Genomic DNA, 17,657 nt, shown 5'->3' with positions numbered 1-17,657 from the left:
CAGCCACCCTTCGGAGGAAGCTCATTTCTGCCGCTTGTATCCGCGATCTCGTTCTTTCGGTCACTACCCACAGCTCGTGGCCATAGGTGAGGGTAGGGACGTAGATCGACCGGTAAATTGAGAGCTTCGCTTTTACACTCAGCTCCCTCTTCACCACGACGGACCGGTGCAGCGTCCGCATTACTGCAGCTGCAGCCCCAATCCGTCTGTCGATCTCCGGCTCCCTTCTCCCATCACTCGCGAACAAGACCCCGAGATACTTGAACTCCTCCACTTGGGGCAGGAACTCATCCCCGACCCGGAGTGGGCACTCCACCCTTTTCCGGCTGAGAACCATGGCCTCAGATTTGGAGGTGCTGATCCTCATTCCCGCTGCTTCACACTCGGCTGCGAACCGTTCCAGTGCGAGCTGGAGGCCCTCACCCGATGAAGCCAACAGAACCACATCATCCGCAAAAATCAGAGATGAGATTCTGAGGCCACCAAAGCGAAAGCCCTCCGCCACTTGGCTGCGCCTAGAAATCCTGTCCATAAAAATTATGAACAGAACCGGAGACAAAGGGCAGCCCTGGCGGAGCCCATCACCTACCGGGAACGAGTCCGACTTATTGCCGGCAATGCGAACCAAGCTCTTGCAACGGTTGTATAGGGATTGAATGGCCCGTAGCAATGGGCCAGACACCCCATACTGCTGCAACACCTCCCACAGGACACCCCGAGGGACACGGTCGAATGCCTTCTCCAAGTCCACAAAACACATGTAGACTGGTTGGGCAAACTCCCATGCACCCTCAAGTATCCTCGAGAGGATAAAGAGCTGGTCCAGTGTTCCACGACCAGGACGAAAACCGCATTATTCCTCCTGTATCCGAGGTTCGACTAGCGGACGAACTCTCCTTTCCAGCACCCTGGCATAGACTTTCCCAGGGAGGCTGAGGAGTGTGATCCCCCTGTAGTTGGAACACACCCTCCGGTCCCCCTTCTTAAAGATGGGGACCACCACCCCGGTCTGCCAGTCCACAGGTACTGCCCCTGATCTCCACGCAACATTGCAGAGGCGTGTCAACCAGGACAGCCCTACAACGTCCAGAGCCTTCAGGAACTCGGGGCGGACCTCATCAACACCAGGGGCTCTGCCACCAAGGAGCTGTTTAACTGCCTCAGTGACCTCGCCCCCGGAAATTGGTGGGTCATTCCCCTCATCCCCAGACTCTGCTTCCTCCTCGGAAGACATGTCAGTGGGATTAAGGAGGTCCTCGAAGTATTCCTTCCACCGCCTGACAATTTTCTCAGTCGACGTCAGCAGCGCTCCGCCAGCACTATACACAGTGCAGGTAGAGCACCGCTTTCCCCTCCTGAGACGCCTGACGGTTTGCCAGAATCTCTTCGAGGCAGTCCGAAAGTCTTTTTCCATGGCCTCTCCGAACTCCTCCCACACCCGAGTTTTTGCTTCAGCCACTGCCCGAGCCGCATTCCGCTTGGCCTGTCGATACCTGTCGGCTGCCTCCGGAGTCCCACAGGCTAACCAAGCCCGATAGGACTCCTTCTTCAGCCTGTTGGCTCCCTTCACCTCTGGTGTCCACCATTTGGTTCGGGGATTACCACCACGGCAGGCACCAACCACCTTGCGGCCGCAGCTCAATGCAGCAGCTTCGGCAATGGAGACGCTGAACATGGTCCATTCGGACTCAATGTCCCCAGTCTCCCTCGGAATGCTGTTGAAGCTCTGCCGGAGGTGTGTGTTGAAGATCTCGCGGACTGGGGCCTCTGCTAGACGTTCCCACCCTCACTACGCGTTTAGGTGCACCAGGTCTGTCCAGCGTCCTCCCCCGCCACCTGATCCAACTCACCACCAGGTGGTGATCAGTTGACAGCTCAGCCCCTCTCTTTACCTGAGTGTCCAGAACATATGGTCGCAAGTCTGGTGATACAATTACAAAATCGATCATCGACCTACAGCCTAGAGCGTCCTGGTGCCACGTGCACTTATGGACACTCTTATGTTCGAACAGGGTGTTCGTTATGGCCAAACTGTGATTAGCACAGAAGTCCAATAACAAAGCACCGCTCGGGTTCAGATCAGGGAGGCCGTTCCTCCCAATCACGCCCCTCCAGGTCTTGCTGTCATTACCCACGTGAGCATTTAAGTCTCCCAGCAGGACAACAGAGTCTCCAGGTGGAGCACCTTCCAGCACCCCCCCCCCCCCCCCCCCAGGGACTCTAAGAAGGCTGGGTACTCTGAACTGCCACTCGGCGCATAAGCGCAGATGACAGTCAGGACCCGTTCCCCGACCCTAAGGCGCAGGGAACAAAACCTCTCGTCCACCGGGAAAAACCACAACGTACCGGCAGCAAGCCGAGGGGATATTAGAATACCCACCCCAGCCCGCCGCCTCTCACCAGGGGCAACTCCAGACTGAGACAGAGTCCAGCCCCTCTCCAGGAGACTGGTTCCAGAGCCCAAGCCATGCGTAGAGGTGAGCCCGACTATATCTAGCCGGTACCTCTCAACCTCACGCACTAACTCAGGCTCCTTCCCCACCAGAGAGGTGACATTCCATGTCCCAATTGCCAGTCTTGGCAGCCGGGGGTCAGTCCGCCAGGGCTTCCGCTCCTGGCCGCCACCCGGCACACAATGCACCCGACCCCTATGGCGCCTCCTGCGGGTGGTGGGCCTGCCGGAGGATGGGCCCATGTCTCCTCTTCGGGCTGTGCCCGGCCGGGCCCCATGGACTAAGGCCCAGCCACCAGACGCTCGCCCTCGGGCACCCTCCCCGGGCCTGGCTCCAGGGCGGGGCCCCGGTAACCCTATCCCGGGCAGGGTAAACTGTTCCCTCGATATCCTTTTCATAAGGGTCTTCTGATTCTGATCTAATTCCATATTTAAGTTTATATTTTAGAATAGACTCAATTAAAATTAATATTCTTCCTAAATTATTATATTTATTTCAAACATTACCAATAGAAATTAACCAGAAACAGTTTAATGAATGGGATACAATTTTGTCAAGATACATATGGCAAGGAAAAAGGCCCCGAATTAGATTTAAAACCCTACAACTTAACAAAGGAAAAGGGGGTGGGGCTTACCTTCTCTTAGGGAATATTATTGGGCAGCACAATTAAGGCCTATGATATGCTGATGTAATCCTTCATATGACGCTCAATGGAAAGTTATTGAGGAGAGTCTGACCTCCATCCCCATATAAGCTATTATAGCAGACAGAAGCTTGCAAAATTTAATAAAAACTATTGAAAATCCATGGATCAAGTTGACTTTTAAAATTTGGGAAACAGTAATAAAAGAATATAAACTAGAAGAGGATATAGCAGTTCTTAAGTGGTGTGCATATGACACACATTTTGCTCCAAATAAATTGGACACCAGATTCAAAGATTGGACATATAAAGGATTAACAGCTTTATGTATGGTAATGGAGGAAGGCAGACTAATTAGTTTTGATAAAATGAAAGACAAATATTCATTAGAAACACAGGATTTTTATAGATGTCTACAGATGAGGCATTTTGTCAATAAAACGATAAAAGCTAAGGCTGAATTGAGTAAACAGCTGCTAGATGTATTTAAAAGGGCAGTTCAAATAAAAACAGAGGTATTATAGGTGACCTCTATAAAGGATTAACAAATATGAAATTACACTCAACCTTGTATATCAAAACAAAATGGAAAATGGAGGGAGGAATAGAGATAAAGGAGGAAGAGTGGACAACAATATGGGCATATCAATGGAAATGTAGTAGCTCACAGAGCTGGCGGGAATTTGGGTGGAAATGCCTGATAAGATATTTTATTACACCTCACCAAAAATCTCACTATGAAGGTAACCCTCCCGCTTGCTGGAGAAATTGTGGAAATACAAATGCAAATCACTATCATATTTTCTGGGACTGTCATGTTATTAAAACTTATTGAAAGGGAATACATGCAGCGATACACGAGACATTTGGAAGATATTTACCTTTGGAAAGTAAAACTCTACGTTTTGGACTTATGCCAGAAGGATGGACAAAGAACGATAAATACTTGTTTAATATTTTACTGGCAGCAGGCAAAAAAGCCATCACAAAAAAATGTCTTTCTTCAGAGAGCCCAACTATGAACACGTGGATGAACATCACACTGGACATTTACAGAATGGAGAAAATGACAGCAGATGTGAACTACAAGAGGGACCTGTTTGTATCACGATGGAAGAAATGGATGGACTACATTAGAAAACGCAGGCCAGTTTTTGATTTTGCATTAGATTTTGACTTTGTTAACTACTAGAAGAGTAGAGGAAAAATTAGTTACATTAATGGAAACAAAAACACACTCCCTATATTTATTTATTTATTTTTCTTTCCTTTTTCTTTTTCCTTATGTATTTTTTATTTATGTTGTTTGTTGTTTCCTGTTTTGCTTCTTTTTCTTTTCTTCTTCTTCTTTCATTCTTATTGTATGGATATTTTAGTTGTTTAAATATAGAAAAAAATAAAAAATATATATGTACTGAAAGAAAGCTGAAGTTGATGGTATTGTATAGTGATTCTAAAATGTCAATAAAAAAATAAATAAAAAAAAGCTGGAATCAAATGAGTCCAAGTCTTCTGGTGATTCAGCATCACATTCATCTTTGCTCCTTGTTCTGCATCCCCACCATGGACTTCATTCCTTTCCAAGCCAGCCTTGAGTGTCCTTTATTCAGCTCATGCTCTGCTTTACTTTTACATCTGATTTTAGCTGCTTTTCTGTTTTCTCTTTGCCAGAGGTTTCCTTAGCGTCATGGATTCTTTTCATTTTACTCAGCATGTGTCTGGTCCCACACACACCAAAGGACACACACTGGACCTTGTTTTTACTTTAGGTTTAAACATTGATTTTATTTGTACTGAGGACATTTTTATTTCGGATCATCATTGTATTCTTTTTAATCTGTCTTTCCATTTGTCCCTCTCTCCTATTCGACATGTGGTTAGCTCTCGCATCTTAACTTCGTCTAGTGCTGTTAAATTTTCCGATGCTTTTAATTTAGTTTTATCTCCTTATAATGATGTTCATTTTTTAACAAATCTTTTTAATAATCATTGTCTTTGTATTTTAGACAATGTTTGTCCTGTCAAAGTTAGACTAGCTCCGGTTTCAAAGTCGTCTCCCTGGTTAAATGACAGCATTCGCTTCTTAAAGCGTTGCTGCCGTAAGGTTGAGCGTTTATGGAGGAAAACGCGTTTGCATGTCCATCTCCTTCATTTAAAGGACCTTTTAGTCTCTTTTAACACTTCAGTTCGAGATGCGAGGGCGGCCTATTTCTCAGACTTAGTGTCTAAGAGCAGAGGTAACCCTAAGGTACTATTCGACACCATTAGTGATATTGTTGCTCCTGCTCCACCTGCTGTCCCAATTTCATCAAATGAATATTGTGAAAAATTTCTTTCTTTCTTCGTTGAAAAAGTCAGTAACGTGAGGAACAGTATCTCTCCTTCTGTGTCTCTCTTGTCTGCTCCAACTCAAGCTAGGCCTGTAATGTTAGAAAGATTTTTACCTGCGTCCTTACCTGAGCTGGTCAAGTTGGTTAATTCAATGAAAGCATCCTCCTGCTCTCTTGATATTTTACCTGGATCTTTGTTTAAAAATGTCTTTCAGTCTATTGGTCCCTGTGTGCTCACAATTATCAATACCTCACTGGTTTCTGGTCAGGTCCCTGTTTATTGTAAGAATGCTGTTATTCACCCACTGTTAAAAAAACCTAAGCTTGATGCTTCTCTTCTCAGTAGCTACAGACCGATTTCAAAATTACCATTCATTTCTAAGATTTTAGAAAAGGTTGTGGCTAAGCAGCTTATAGCTGTTCTAGATGAATACAGCATTCTGGATAAATTCCAATCTGGCTTTCGTAGAGCTCATTCTACTGAAACTACACTTCTTAGAGTCTCCAACGACATTTTGATGAGATGTGACGCAGGAGAATGCTCCGTTCTGTTGATGTTGGACCTGACCTCCGCCTTTGATACTGTGGACCATCATATTCTGCTAGATAGGCTGAGAGACTGGGTGGGTATATCAGGGGCTGCTTTGGACTGGTTTGAATCCTATTTGCATGAACGATCCTTTTCTGTGGCTACCTCTAAGTACAGTTCCTCTTCTACTTTTCTTGCCTATGGTGTGCCACAAGGTTCAGTTTTGGGGCCTTTATTGTTCTTACTGTATTTACTTCCTCTTCAACACTTATTAAGCACTTTTAAGGACATTTCGTATCACTGCTATGCAGATGATATTCAGGTATACATCTCCTTTAAGCCCCATGATGTTTCCAAGCTACAGATTTTGCACAAGCGCATAGACTCCATTAGATGTTGGATGGCTGGAAACTTTCTTCAACTAAATGAGGAGAAGACTGAAGTTCTTGTTTGTGCTCCTAAAAATTTTGTACCTGGTGTTATGGAAAACTTAGGTCCACTTGCTACATTTGCAAAACCGTCTATCAGGAGCCTTGGTGTTAGTATTGACTCAGCTCTGACTTTGGATGCCCATGTAAAATCTTTGGTTTGCTCCTGTTTTTATCATTTGAGAAACATTGCTAAGCTGAGTCCCATTGTATCGCGCTCCGAATTAGAAATTGTCATTCATGCATTTGTTTCATCTCGTCTGGACTACTGTAATTCTTTGTTTACTTGTTTATGTAAAGCCTCTTTGGAGCGTCTGCAAGTTGTTCAGAACGCTGCTGCAAAGCTTCTGACCAAGTCCTCCAAGTTTTCCCATGTCACACCCCTGCTGATTCAGCTGCACTGGCTCCCCATTAAATTCAGGATCCAGTTTAAGGTTTTGACCTTGACTTTCAGGGCCCTGCATGGACAAGCACCAACATATATAAGTGAACTTTTACATCCATACATTCCCAGCAGGTCCCTGAGGTCATGTGACCAGGGCTTGCTTGCTGTCCAACACACGAGGCTGAAAACAAAAGGCGACAAAGCTTTTGGAACTGTGGCCTCCAGATTGTGGAACTCTCTCCCTTTGAGCCTGAGATCTGTGGACTCAGTGGTCGCTTTTAAAAAACAGCTAAAAACCCATCTTTTTAAACTTGCTTTTAGTTGATTTTTATTTTTAGGTTTTAGCTTCTGTGAAGCACTTTGTGATTTTTATCTTGAAACGTGCTATATAAATAAAGTTTTACTTACTTACTTTTCTTCTCTCCCTCATAACAAGACAGCTTCTTCTGCCTGAGAACATGTTGGAGTGATTTACTAATCCAGGGCTGATTTTTGGGGAAAATAGTTCCCTTTTTCAAAGTAATCCCCATTTTTCCCAGAATGAAATGTAAGTAGAAATAAATGATCTAAGTGAGAACATGAGCCTTTAAAAATGCTCTTCTGAGGCTGCTGCCAGTGGTCAAAGCCTCCAACAAAGCTCTGTAAGTACATATGTGATCATAGCTTTAGCTTTTAAATGTTTATTTTAGTTAACACAGATCAGGTGGAACAACTCAAATAAAATATCAAAAATATTAAGTGGTCATCGGTACTCGGTTTGTTCAATACTGAATACAATGGAGCACAAATTGTCCACGTTTCTGAAATATTTCTGGGTGTAACTGTCACCAAAGTGCAATTTAGACCTGGCCTGTGGTTGTTATCTAAGTGATAATCATCAATTCTACTAAAACAAATACAAAATAAAGAAATTTGACACATTCTGTTGATATCAAAAGCACACTGAACAATTCAGTGTTGTTTTACTGCTGTTCTCTCTTCACTTCTTCTCCTCTGATTCTCTCCACATGTTGCTCTGCATCAGTGCTCAGTTTCTTGACAAAAACAAGATGAAATATTGCTAAATATAATAGTATCTCATTACGCTTCAACATAAGTGTTTTATTTTTGTAATTGTTTATCTGTTATTTTTCAGACTGAGTCACTGTGACCTGTCAGAGAGAAGCTGTGAAGCTCTGGCCTCAGGTCTCAGCTCTCAGACCTCTAATCTGAGACAGCTGGACCTGAGTAACATTAACCTGAAGGATTCAGGCGTGAAGCTTCTGTCTGAAGGACTGAAGAGTCCACGCTGTACACTGGAAACTCTCAGGTGAGATCAAGCATTTTTCTTTCATCAACTGACAGAATTAGCAGATTAATAATAAGGCAGTCCTCTAATAAGAGGAGAAGTGGAGGTGTTTTGAAGGGCAACGTACTCTTATGTTAACAAGACAGGAAGTAGTTCCTGGGAACTGCTTCCTTTGTTATTGTCTAAGTAGAAACCTGATGGTGAAACAGTGATGAGTTTGCAGAGGTGGATCCACACAACACAACAATGCTGTTGCGAGCTGAAAGCAGACTTCTCACAGATTCTGAGGCTGCAGGTTTCATCACTGTCCAACCAAAATTCACTGAACCAGCAGTAAATGAACGTCCAAAACTACGCTTCATGTTTAAAAAACAGATGATCAGGGGGATTTGTGTTTACATCTTTTTTGTGTGATCTGTTCACCTGCTGTTTCAGCTGTTTGGTGGTTGTTGAGATGGTTTTGTGAACTTTTAGCTGAGATTCTGACGTTTCTGTAGATACCACACATGTCTAATTACTTTGTATAGCATGAATGGCCATAACGAGGTTTTTAACAGTCAGAAAAGTTGTAAAACTTGAGAAAATATAGTTAAAAGTCCAAAACCTTCTACGTCTGGTGGCTTGTGGTAAGGAGCAGATCAAACGAGTAAAGAATTACGTTATAATTATAAATGGCTTCAACAGCACATTCAGGTCTGTGAGACTCATTCAGACACTGAGCCGTGGCTCTGTGCTATATGCACATATTTCTGCATCTCTGCCATTCAGACACACTTTATATATAGTTTATTTTATGTAGTATTCAATACTGAACTGTACATTTAGTCTTTTTAAAGGCAGAAAGTTTTATTCAGTGTTTTCATAAAAGCCTTATTTCTATCCATTTACTGCTATTAGGAAGAACACGTGAGGTTTAAGACCTGGACCAGTTTGAAACCTTTTGTCCTCCACAGTGGAAAATGGGTGGAAATAAAAATGGGTCTCACTTTAGCCAGCTCCTAATTTGATCAGTTCTGCTCTCAGCGTCTCCTGTATATCTCCTGTATAAATGTTGCACTCAGCTTTGTGCTCTCCAATATCACTGAAATGCAGCCAGATGCTGCTCATTTTGCCTTTTCACTCTTTCCTGACACGCTTGCATTTCAATACAGCTCCCATTTCTCTGTGTACTGGTCTCTACCACTACCCTTGCTGTCTATGGGACATTTCCGTCTTCTTTCACATAATGGTATGATCCCAGTCTGTCTCTTAAAGTGTTTGGCCACATGGTTTGCTCATCAGAATAACATCTCAGCCGTGCTCACATTGATTATCAGCAAGCCTGAAAATTCATCAATATTTGACATACGAAATTATCTCAAGGCCTGGATTTGGCCCACGGGCCATATGTTTGACACCCCTGGTTTACACGGTTTGGTATTCAATGTACAACTGAGCTAGCTCTCAGCTAACTAGCAGACAAGCTAACTGCTGGGACTGCGTCTTTCTAACAAGAGAAGAACAAAAGAATTTATTCGTAAATCAGGGTGGAAAATAAGTATTTGGTCACCTCAAACATGGAAAATCTCTGGCTCTCACAGACCTGTAACGTCTTCTGTAAGAAGCTTTTCTGTCCCCCACTCGTTACCTGTATGAATGGCACCTGTTTGAACTCATCATCTGTATAAAAGACACCTGTCCACAGCCTCAAACAGTCAGACTCCAAACTCCGCCATGGCCAAGACCAAAGAGCTTTCGAAGGACACCAGGAAAAGTATTGTAGACCTGCACCAGACTGGGAAGAGTGAATCTACAATAGGCAAGCAGCTTGGTGTGAGAAAATCAACTGTGGGAGCAATCATCAGAAAATGGAAGACATACAAGACCACTGATAATCTCCCACGATCTGGGGCTCCACACAAGATCTCATCCCGTGGGGTCAAAATGATCATGAGAACGGTGAGCAAAGATCCCAGAACCACACGGGGGGACCTGGTGAATGACCTGCAGAGAGCTGGGACCAAAGTAACAAAGGTCACCATCAGTAACACACTACAACGGCAGGGAATCAAATCCCGCAGTGCCAGACGTGTTCCGCTGCTGAAGCCAGTGCATGTCCAGGCCCGTCTGAAGTTTGCCAGAGAGCACATGGATGATACAGCAGAGGATTGGGAGAATGTCATGTGGTCAGATGAAACCAAAGTAGAACTTTTTGGTATAAACTCAACTCGTCGTGTTTGGAGGAAGAAGAATACTGAGTTGCATCCCAAGAACACCATACCTACTGTGAAGCATGGGGGTGGAAACATCATGCTATGGGGCTGTTTTTCTGCCAAGGGGACAGGACGACTGATCCGTGTTAAGGACAGAATGAATGGGGCCATGTATCGTGAGATTTTGAGCCAAAACCTCCTTCCATCAGTGAGAACTTTGAAGATGAAACGAGGCTGGGTCTTCCAACATGACAATGATCCAAAACACACCGCCCGGGCAACAAAGGAGTGGCTCCGTAAGAAGCATTTGAAAGTCCTGGAGTGGCCTAGCCAGTCTCCAGACCTCAACCCCATAGAAAATCTGTGGCGGGAGTTGAAAGTCCGTGTTGCTCGGCGACAGCCCCAAAACATCACTGCTCTCGAGAAGATCTGCATGGAGGAATGGGCCAAAATACCAGCTACTGTGTGTGCAAACCTGGTAAAGACCTATAGTAAACGTTTGACCTCTGTTATTGCCAACAAAGGTTATGTTACAAAGTATTGAGTTGTATTTTTGTTATTGACCAAATACTTATTTTCCACCCTGATTTACCAATAAATTCTTTACAAATCCTACCATGTGGATTCATGGATTTTTTTTCCACATTCTGTCTCTCACAGTTGAAGTGGCCACGTAGGCAGGGGTCATCATCTGAGCTCTCCATCACCTGAGAGAGATGACAAAACACAGAATCACAGAGCATGAAACCAACGTTTCTCCTCCCAGAAGTTCAGTCACAGACCTGCAACAGAAACAAGAGTCAAAGATTCAAATGACGCAGAGCTTTCATTTACTTATATCCACAAACATGTCCTCTACATATTCATGCTGTATTTACACACACATACAGAGGCTGTTTGTCTCTCACACACCGACAGGACACTGAGAAATACATCATGTTAAATATACCTGCAGGCTTCCAGCTGTGCACTTTGTCCCTGTCAGCTGTGATTGCCATGGCAACCTTGGTGTTGTGCGCGATGCAGGGACGTGTTCAAAGGCAGACGTCTGGCAGCAGCATCATATTTGATGCACTATCTGTACTGAGTGTGCTGACTTTATTTCAAATGTCCCACTGCTGTGCAACATGAATCACATGTTCTGCACGTTTCTGTAACTCCCAGGTAACCATGGTTACCCAGCCACGCCCAGTAGTCTCCAGAGAGACCAACAGCTGGTTCACGTTGTAACGCCGTGGCTTTCGTAGTCTCTCCTTTTTCTACAGCTCATGTGTTCTTCTTGTGACGCTGCGTCTTGAGGCTCATACACGCCGTCATTTGTTGATCCTAAGAACGTTCCTCAGACCGACTTCTTCAACAACAGATAACTTTAGTTGTATCAACACTGCCTCCTGGAGCAGTTTAAAATGAACATGTCAAAGCTCTGTACCTGTCTCCATGTTTCTGTCCCCGCCCCTTTCTCTCTGTCCTGGGTCATGTGAGCGCTGCAGTAGTATTAGGCCCACCCTCAATGCTCCCATTGGCTGAGACGCATAATGACGCCCATTTCAAGCCAGCACTGATCAACATCCCTCCTGTGACCCATGGCTGTTATATTCAGAGCCAGTGAGCACTTTCACAATAATCATGATTTTAAAAACTGTGATTAAAATAATTGCTGACGTTAATCAGTTAATGAGTTAACGAGATAATAACAGGTTAAGTTGCCCTAATAATTAGACTTTGGTGACAAACTGATGTGATCTCCATGTTTCCTTTGTTGGACTGTGGGCGAGTGTCAGAGCTGAATGTACTGAGTAACATGTAGAGTTTAAACATGTGTCAGTTCCAGTTTTAGAGCTCTAAAGTGCAGCTATCATGTTAGGAATATGTTAGGAATAGACAGGAACACTGAGCACACTGAGGTCAAATCTTTATTTTACCACTCGCTGCATTCTTGATGTTCATGAATTCAGCAGGTTCATGATTGTCTGCAGCATTAATCTCATATTTCCATTAAAAGTGTTGAATTTGACTGTTTGATGTTCTTTATGATCTCTGGCACCAGTTCATCTGTAGGCTGAGCTCAGTCCATCCATTTAGTGAAAGGTCTCCTTGTTCTGTGAGCGTGCACAGATCCTGAAGCAGAAAGCCTGGGTTACAGAGAAATGATCATCACTGTGATGATGCTCATCATCTCTGACTGGGATTTGAGGTTTTGTCAAAGCAGCAAAGAAAGCCTGGCTATGTTGGACTGGGTGTGGAAGCAGCTCCCAGTTTGAGTTCAGGAGACAGACACCCTCTCTACTTTGAAGATCAGCTTCAAACTTTCCTTTTTGATAAAGCTTATAGTTCGAGCTGGATCAGGTGACCCTGAACCATCCCTTAGTTATGCTGCTATATGCTATAGGCTGTTGGTGGACTTCCCATGATGCTCTGCTTTCTTCTCCCCACTTTTCACTCCTGATGCTTTTATATGTCACTACTGCATGTCCTTAACTTTTGTCTCTCTGTTTTGTTCTTGTCTCTCTGAGCTCATCTCTTCTCTTTCCCCTCACCCTGCAACCAGTCATGGTAGATGCTCCTCCTGGAGCCTGTTTTCACTGGGAGGATCTTTGTGTCAAAGGGAGTTCTTCTTCCCACCATCACCAAGTGCTGCTCACAGTGGAGGCGGTTACCTTACACTGTTAAACAGCTTCAGATGACTGTTGTTGTCTGTTGGGTATTGTCACTTATAAATAAATGGTAAATGGTAAATGGCCTGTATTTATATAGCGCCTTACTAGTCCCTAAGGACCCCAAAGCGCTTTACATATCCAGTCATCCACCCATTCACACACTGGTGATGGCAAGCTACATTGTAGCCACAGCCACCCTGGGGCGCACTGACAGAGGCGAGGCTGCCGGACACTGGCGCCACCGGGCCCTCTGACCACCACCAGTAGGCAACGGGTGAAGTGTCTTGCCCAAGGACACAACGACCGAGACTGTCCAAGCCGGGGCTCGAACCGGCAACCTTCCGATTACAAGGCGAACTCCCAACTCTTGAGCCACGATCGCCCTAAAGTTACAATGGACGGATAGATGTTATTGTGACAAAGAGAAAACAACTGTTGACAGATAGATTGTTGTTTTGTGTGTCTGCAGTCTGTCAGGCTGTCTGATCACAGAGGAAGGCTGTACTTCTCTGGCCTCAGCTCTGAGCTCCAACCCCTCCCATCTGAGAGAGCTGGACCTGAGCTACAATCATCCAGGTGACTCAGGAATGAAGCAGCTGTCGGCTGGACTGAAGGATCCAGGCTGGAGACTGGACACTCTCAGGTATGAAGAATGTCTAATAGAGGAGGAAGAGCTGGAAACATTTCCTGTGTCTTTCACTCACTTCCTGCAGGAATATTTTCAGGGACAGACACACTAGTCTAGCTGGATAGTTCATGGATATTTATGTAGGGGTCTCCAAGGAGTCTGTTTGCAGGAACATTTAGGTCACAGGTGTACCTGATATAGATACCAGTGTACCTAATAAAGTGTCAGCTAACATTTGGAAATGGAAGCTTAAATAATGACAAACTGTACATTCACAGCTGAATTCACAATAAATTTGTTCTCAAGTGCACATTTTTCTGTTATTGTTGTCAAACAACAGAATGAGAATGAAATATTGATTCTAACAGGGCCCATAAACAGCATTAGCTTAGCAGCATTAGCTTATCAGAGTTTCCATCATGGTCACACAAATCCTTAGCAGAGAAAAGTGTCACAAGATAAAAGGGTATTAGCATAAGCTACTAATGCTTATTCACCTCAAATTAGCTTTCGCTGCTAATGGTAGCCTACTTAGCATTAACTCCTCACTAATATAATGCTAATTCACATCAAATTAGCATTAGCTGCTCATATTGTTATAAGGAAAGAGAAAACGGTATTAGCATTAGCTACTAATAATTATTCAGCCCTAATTAGAATAAGCCTCTAAAAGAAGCCTACTTAGCATTAACTCCTCACATCGTTGTTACCCAACGGAAAAGAGTATTAGTATTAGCTACTATCATTTTTAATAAGTAAGAGAAAACAGTGTTAGCATTATTGAATAATGCTAATTCACACTAAATTAGAATTAGCTATTTACAAGAGCGTACTTAGAATTAGCCGCTCACATTGTTAAAAATTAAGGGAAAACAGTATTAGTATTAGCACATAATGCTAATTCACGTCAAAGTAGCATTAGTTAATAATGGCAGCCTACTTAGCATTAACTGCTCACTAATATAATGCTAATTCACATCAAATTAGCATTAGCTGCTCACATTGTTAAAAGGGAAGGGAAAACAATATTAGCATTAGCTGCTAATAATTATTCACCTAATTAGAGTTAGCCCCTAATGGCAGCCTAGTTAGCATTAATTCCTGACATCGTTATAATGCAGGGGAAAAGGGTTACCATTATCGGATAATGCTAATTTACATCAAATTAACAATAGTTAATAATGGCAGACTTTTCGTATCATTAGCTGCTGTCATTCTTACAAAGCAAAGGAAAACAATATGAGCATTAGCTGCTAATGCTTTTTAGTCTAAAATTAGCATTAGCCACTAATGGCAGCCTACTTAGCATTAACTCCTCACTAATATAATGCTAATTCACGTCAAATTAGCATTAGCTACTAATAATTATTCACCCCTAATTAGAATTAGCCGCTAATGGCAGTATACTTAGCATTAACTCCTCACATTGTTATAATGTAAGGGAAAAGAATTAGCATTATCTAATAATGTTGACCTTGGCCCACTGGAAAAGTTCAGAACTAAAGATTTAGGAGTGTTTCTCGATAGCTCTTTCTCATTTGAGAAACAAATGAATTCTGTTATTAAAACCAGCTGTAAGGTTTATATTGTTGATTGATGCTTAGAAATATTTACTCATATATGCTTAATTTTATAATCGATTGCATAATGATAGAGGTTTGATCCTGAGTAGTCTGTAAAGACTCTGTGTGCCTTCCAGAGTGCTCTGGCATGCACACACCACTTGGGGCCATGAGAGAGGTCGTACCCTCTCTTACTGATTTATGGTGTAGGACAGGGGTCTCAAACTCAATTTAGCTGGGGGCCGCTGCAGGCAGAGTCTGGGTGAGGCTGGGCCGCATTAGGTTTTCCACAGGAAAGGCATGGTTAAAAAAATTCCAATCTTCTCAAATCTCTTTATTTTTATTTTTTAACACAAAATATGAAAAATAAATAAACAAATTAAGAATTAATAAGAAAATCAATCAATCTGTAATACATAAATAAAACAATAATAAGATATTTTTAGTCAGTGAACTTGTGTGTTTCTTTCAGTCTTCTATATCTGCTGTATTTAGATTGAAATGTCTGTATTAACAGTTCTATAACCTTCTTCTGAACATGAATGGAACACTGTAGAAAATGAACTGTTCTTCTGAACATGGCTTCTCTTGCCTACTCCTTGCTGCTAGAGACCTGGCAGCGTTTCCTCTCGCATAGCCGAGCCAGATTTGGCCTGAGGGAGGAAGCAGTTGCGGCCCTCAGTATGTCTTGAAGATGATCATCCGTAAGTCTGGACCTGTACTTGGACTTATTGAAGTTCAAAGTGGAGAAGAGCTTTTGGCACAAGTATGTGCTACCAAAAAGGCACATGGTCCACTTGAACATTCGGGAAAGCCGAGGGAAACTAGGGCTCAAGTCTCTCAAAAATTGTCCAAGCTTGTCTGCTTTTCCACTCACCTCCCTGAACTTTGCTTTGAGTTCAGAGTTGCACTGCAGCTCAATGAGCTCCATTTGAAGCACAGAAGGGGCATCTTGCACATCAAAGGAGAAGGGGTCCGCAAAAATGTGAAAGGTGGCTCTGTGTGTCTTGAAGTCAGCAAATCTGTGATCAAATTCCTCCTGTAGCCTCAAAATGACATCAACATACTCGTCAGCACTGAATGGTGTGCCTGCATCCACGAGTGCCTTGCATGCTGGGAAATGGCAAAGGTTTGTCTGAGAGAGCTGAGCTTTCCAGAGCGCCAGTTTTGTGGAGAATGCTCTCACGTTGTCATAGGCAGCACTGACAAGTTGCCCCTGGCCTTGTAACGTCTTGTTCAGTACATTAAGCTCATGTGTCATATCAACAAGAAAAGCTGAGTCCATGAGCCATTTTGGGATCAGTTAGCACAGGAACACTAACTCCATCCTTCTCCATGAAGGCTTCACTTCTGCTCTCAACTCAAAAAGTCTCTTTAATACATTTCCCCTGCTGAGCCAACGTACCTCAGTGAAGTCGAGCACATCCCCATATTCTGACTCCATTTCCTCTAAAAAAGCACAGAACCTTCGGTGCTTTAAGCCCCTGGATCTGATTTGGTTGATGCATTTCACAACAATAGACATCACATTGTCAAACTTCAGGCATTTGCTGCAAAGGACCTGCTGATGGATGATGCAGTGCAGAGCAATGGCCTCCTCCACGCCTTCCTCTTCCAGTTTGTTTTGTGCCACCAGTCCATTTTCCCTCCCTGTCATTGATGGCGCTCCATCTGTTGTTATTCCAACAAACCTCTTCCATGGCAAACCAACATTCTCAATGGCATCACACAGCTTGTAAATATCTGCTGAGCGGTGGTCTGGCCATGCATTGGAATTACTGTGAGCAGCTCCTCCATCACTTCAAAACTGTCATCAACACCACGGACATACATTGGGAGCTGGGCAGTGTCGGTGATGTCTGTGGTCTCATCAAGAGCGACTGAGTATACACTGAAACATTTGGCTTTCTCACACAGTTGGTCATAAATGTCACTTGACAGGTCAGAAATGCGATCTGCTGCGGTGTTGGCAGAAAGGCTGATGTTGCTAAACTGACCTTTCTTTCCCGGACAGACTATATTTGCAGCCTGCAATATGCACTTTTAGACAAATGCACCTTCTGTGAATGGCTTCCCTGCTTTAGCAATCATCTCACTAACCACGTGGCTCCGACTGCTGCATTATTCTCTTTGGTTGCTTTCTTGGAGAAATCTTGCTGCCTCAGTAGATCTGTTTTAAGACTGGCAACCCGGTTCGCTCTCTCGTCTCCCTGGTATTCTGCATCCAGCTCAGCATGTCTAGTTGTGTAATGACGTTTCAAATTGTATTCCTTGTGCAGCGCAACTTTCTCTGTGCAAATAAGACAGGTCGGGGTGCCCCTGTGCTCAACAAAGAAATATTGCATTGCCCACTTTTCCTGAAATTGTCGGTGCTCATCACCAACCTTTCTCTTCACCGCAGGCTTTGAAAAAGACATGTTTGGGGCTATGTGACATTTATAATTCTACTTGGTGTCACTGTCGCATTGAAGTTTCAATCAAGCGTTTAGCCGACGGACGGGGAACGTCTCAACGCGTAGAGAACGTCATTTCTGCTTCTTTTTCTTGCAACCGTAGCAC

The 17,657-nt window shown here is 43.7% G+C and overlaps 1 protein-coding gene and 1 long non-coding RNA gene across 3 annotated transcripts in view; one reads left to right on the top strand and one right to left on the bottom strand.

Moving 5' to 3' along the window:
• Positions 1-17,657, bottom strand: part of LOC146670765 (uncharacterized) — a 428,660-nt gene that overhangs the window by 373,761 nt on the left and 37,242 nt on the right. The window lies entirely within an intron of this gene.
• The window catches only part of LOC146670767 (stonustoxin subunit alpha-like), a 164,254-nt gene that overhangs the window by 142,502 nt on the left and 4,095 nt on the right, over positions 1-17,657 (top strand). Inside the window, exons 1-3 of one of the 2 annotated variants that reach the window (XM_085402841.1) lie at positions 7,372-7,412; positions 7,907-8,080; positions 13,378-13,551. In XM_085402841.1, coding sequence (XP_085258967.1) covers positions 13,496-13,551 — 56 coding nt within the window. In that variant the 5' untranslated portion in view covers positions 7,372-7,412; positions 7,907-8,080; positions 13,378-13,495. Of the gene's footprint in view, positions 1-7,371; positions 7,413-7,906; positions 8,081-13,377; positions 13,552-17,657 lie in introns of those variants that run through there. The other variant, XM_085402838.1, reaches the window with a different exon arrangement.

The sequence above is a fragment of the Rhamphochromis longiceps genome, linkage group LG4, assembly GCF_057381845.1.
Source record: "Rhamphochromis longiceps isolate RC_006_pf linkage group LG4, R_longiceps_female_GT1.1, whole genome shotgun sequence".
Classification (NCBI taxonomy): Eukaryota; Metazoa; Chordata; class Actinopteri; order Cichliformes; family Cichlidae; genus Rhamphochromis; species Rhamphochromis longiceps.
This window is presented reverse-complemented; position numbering and strand designations above follow the sequence as displayed.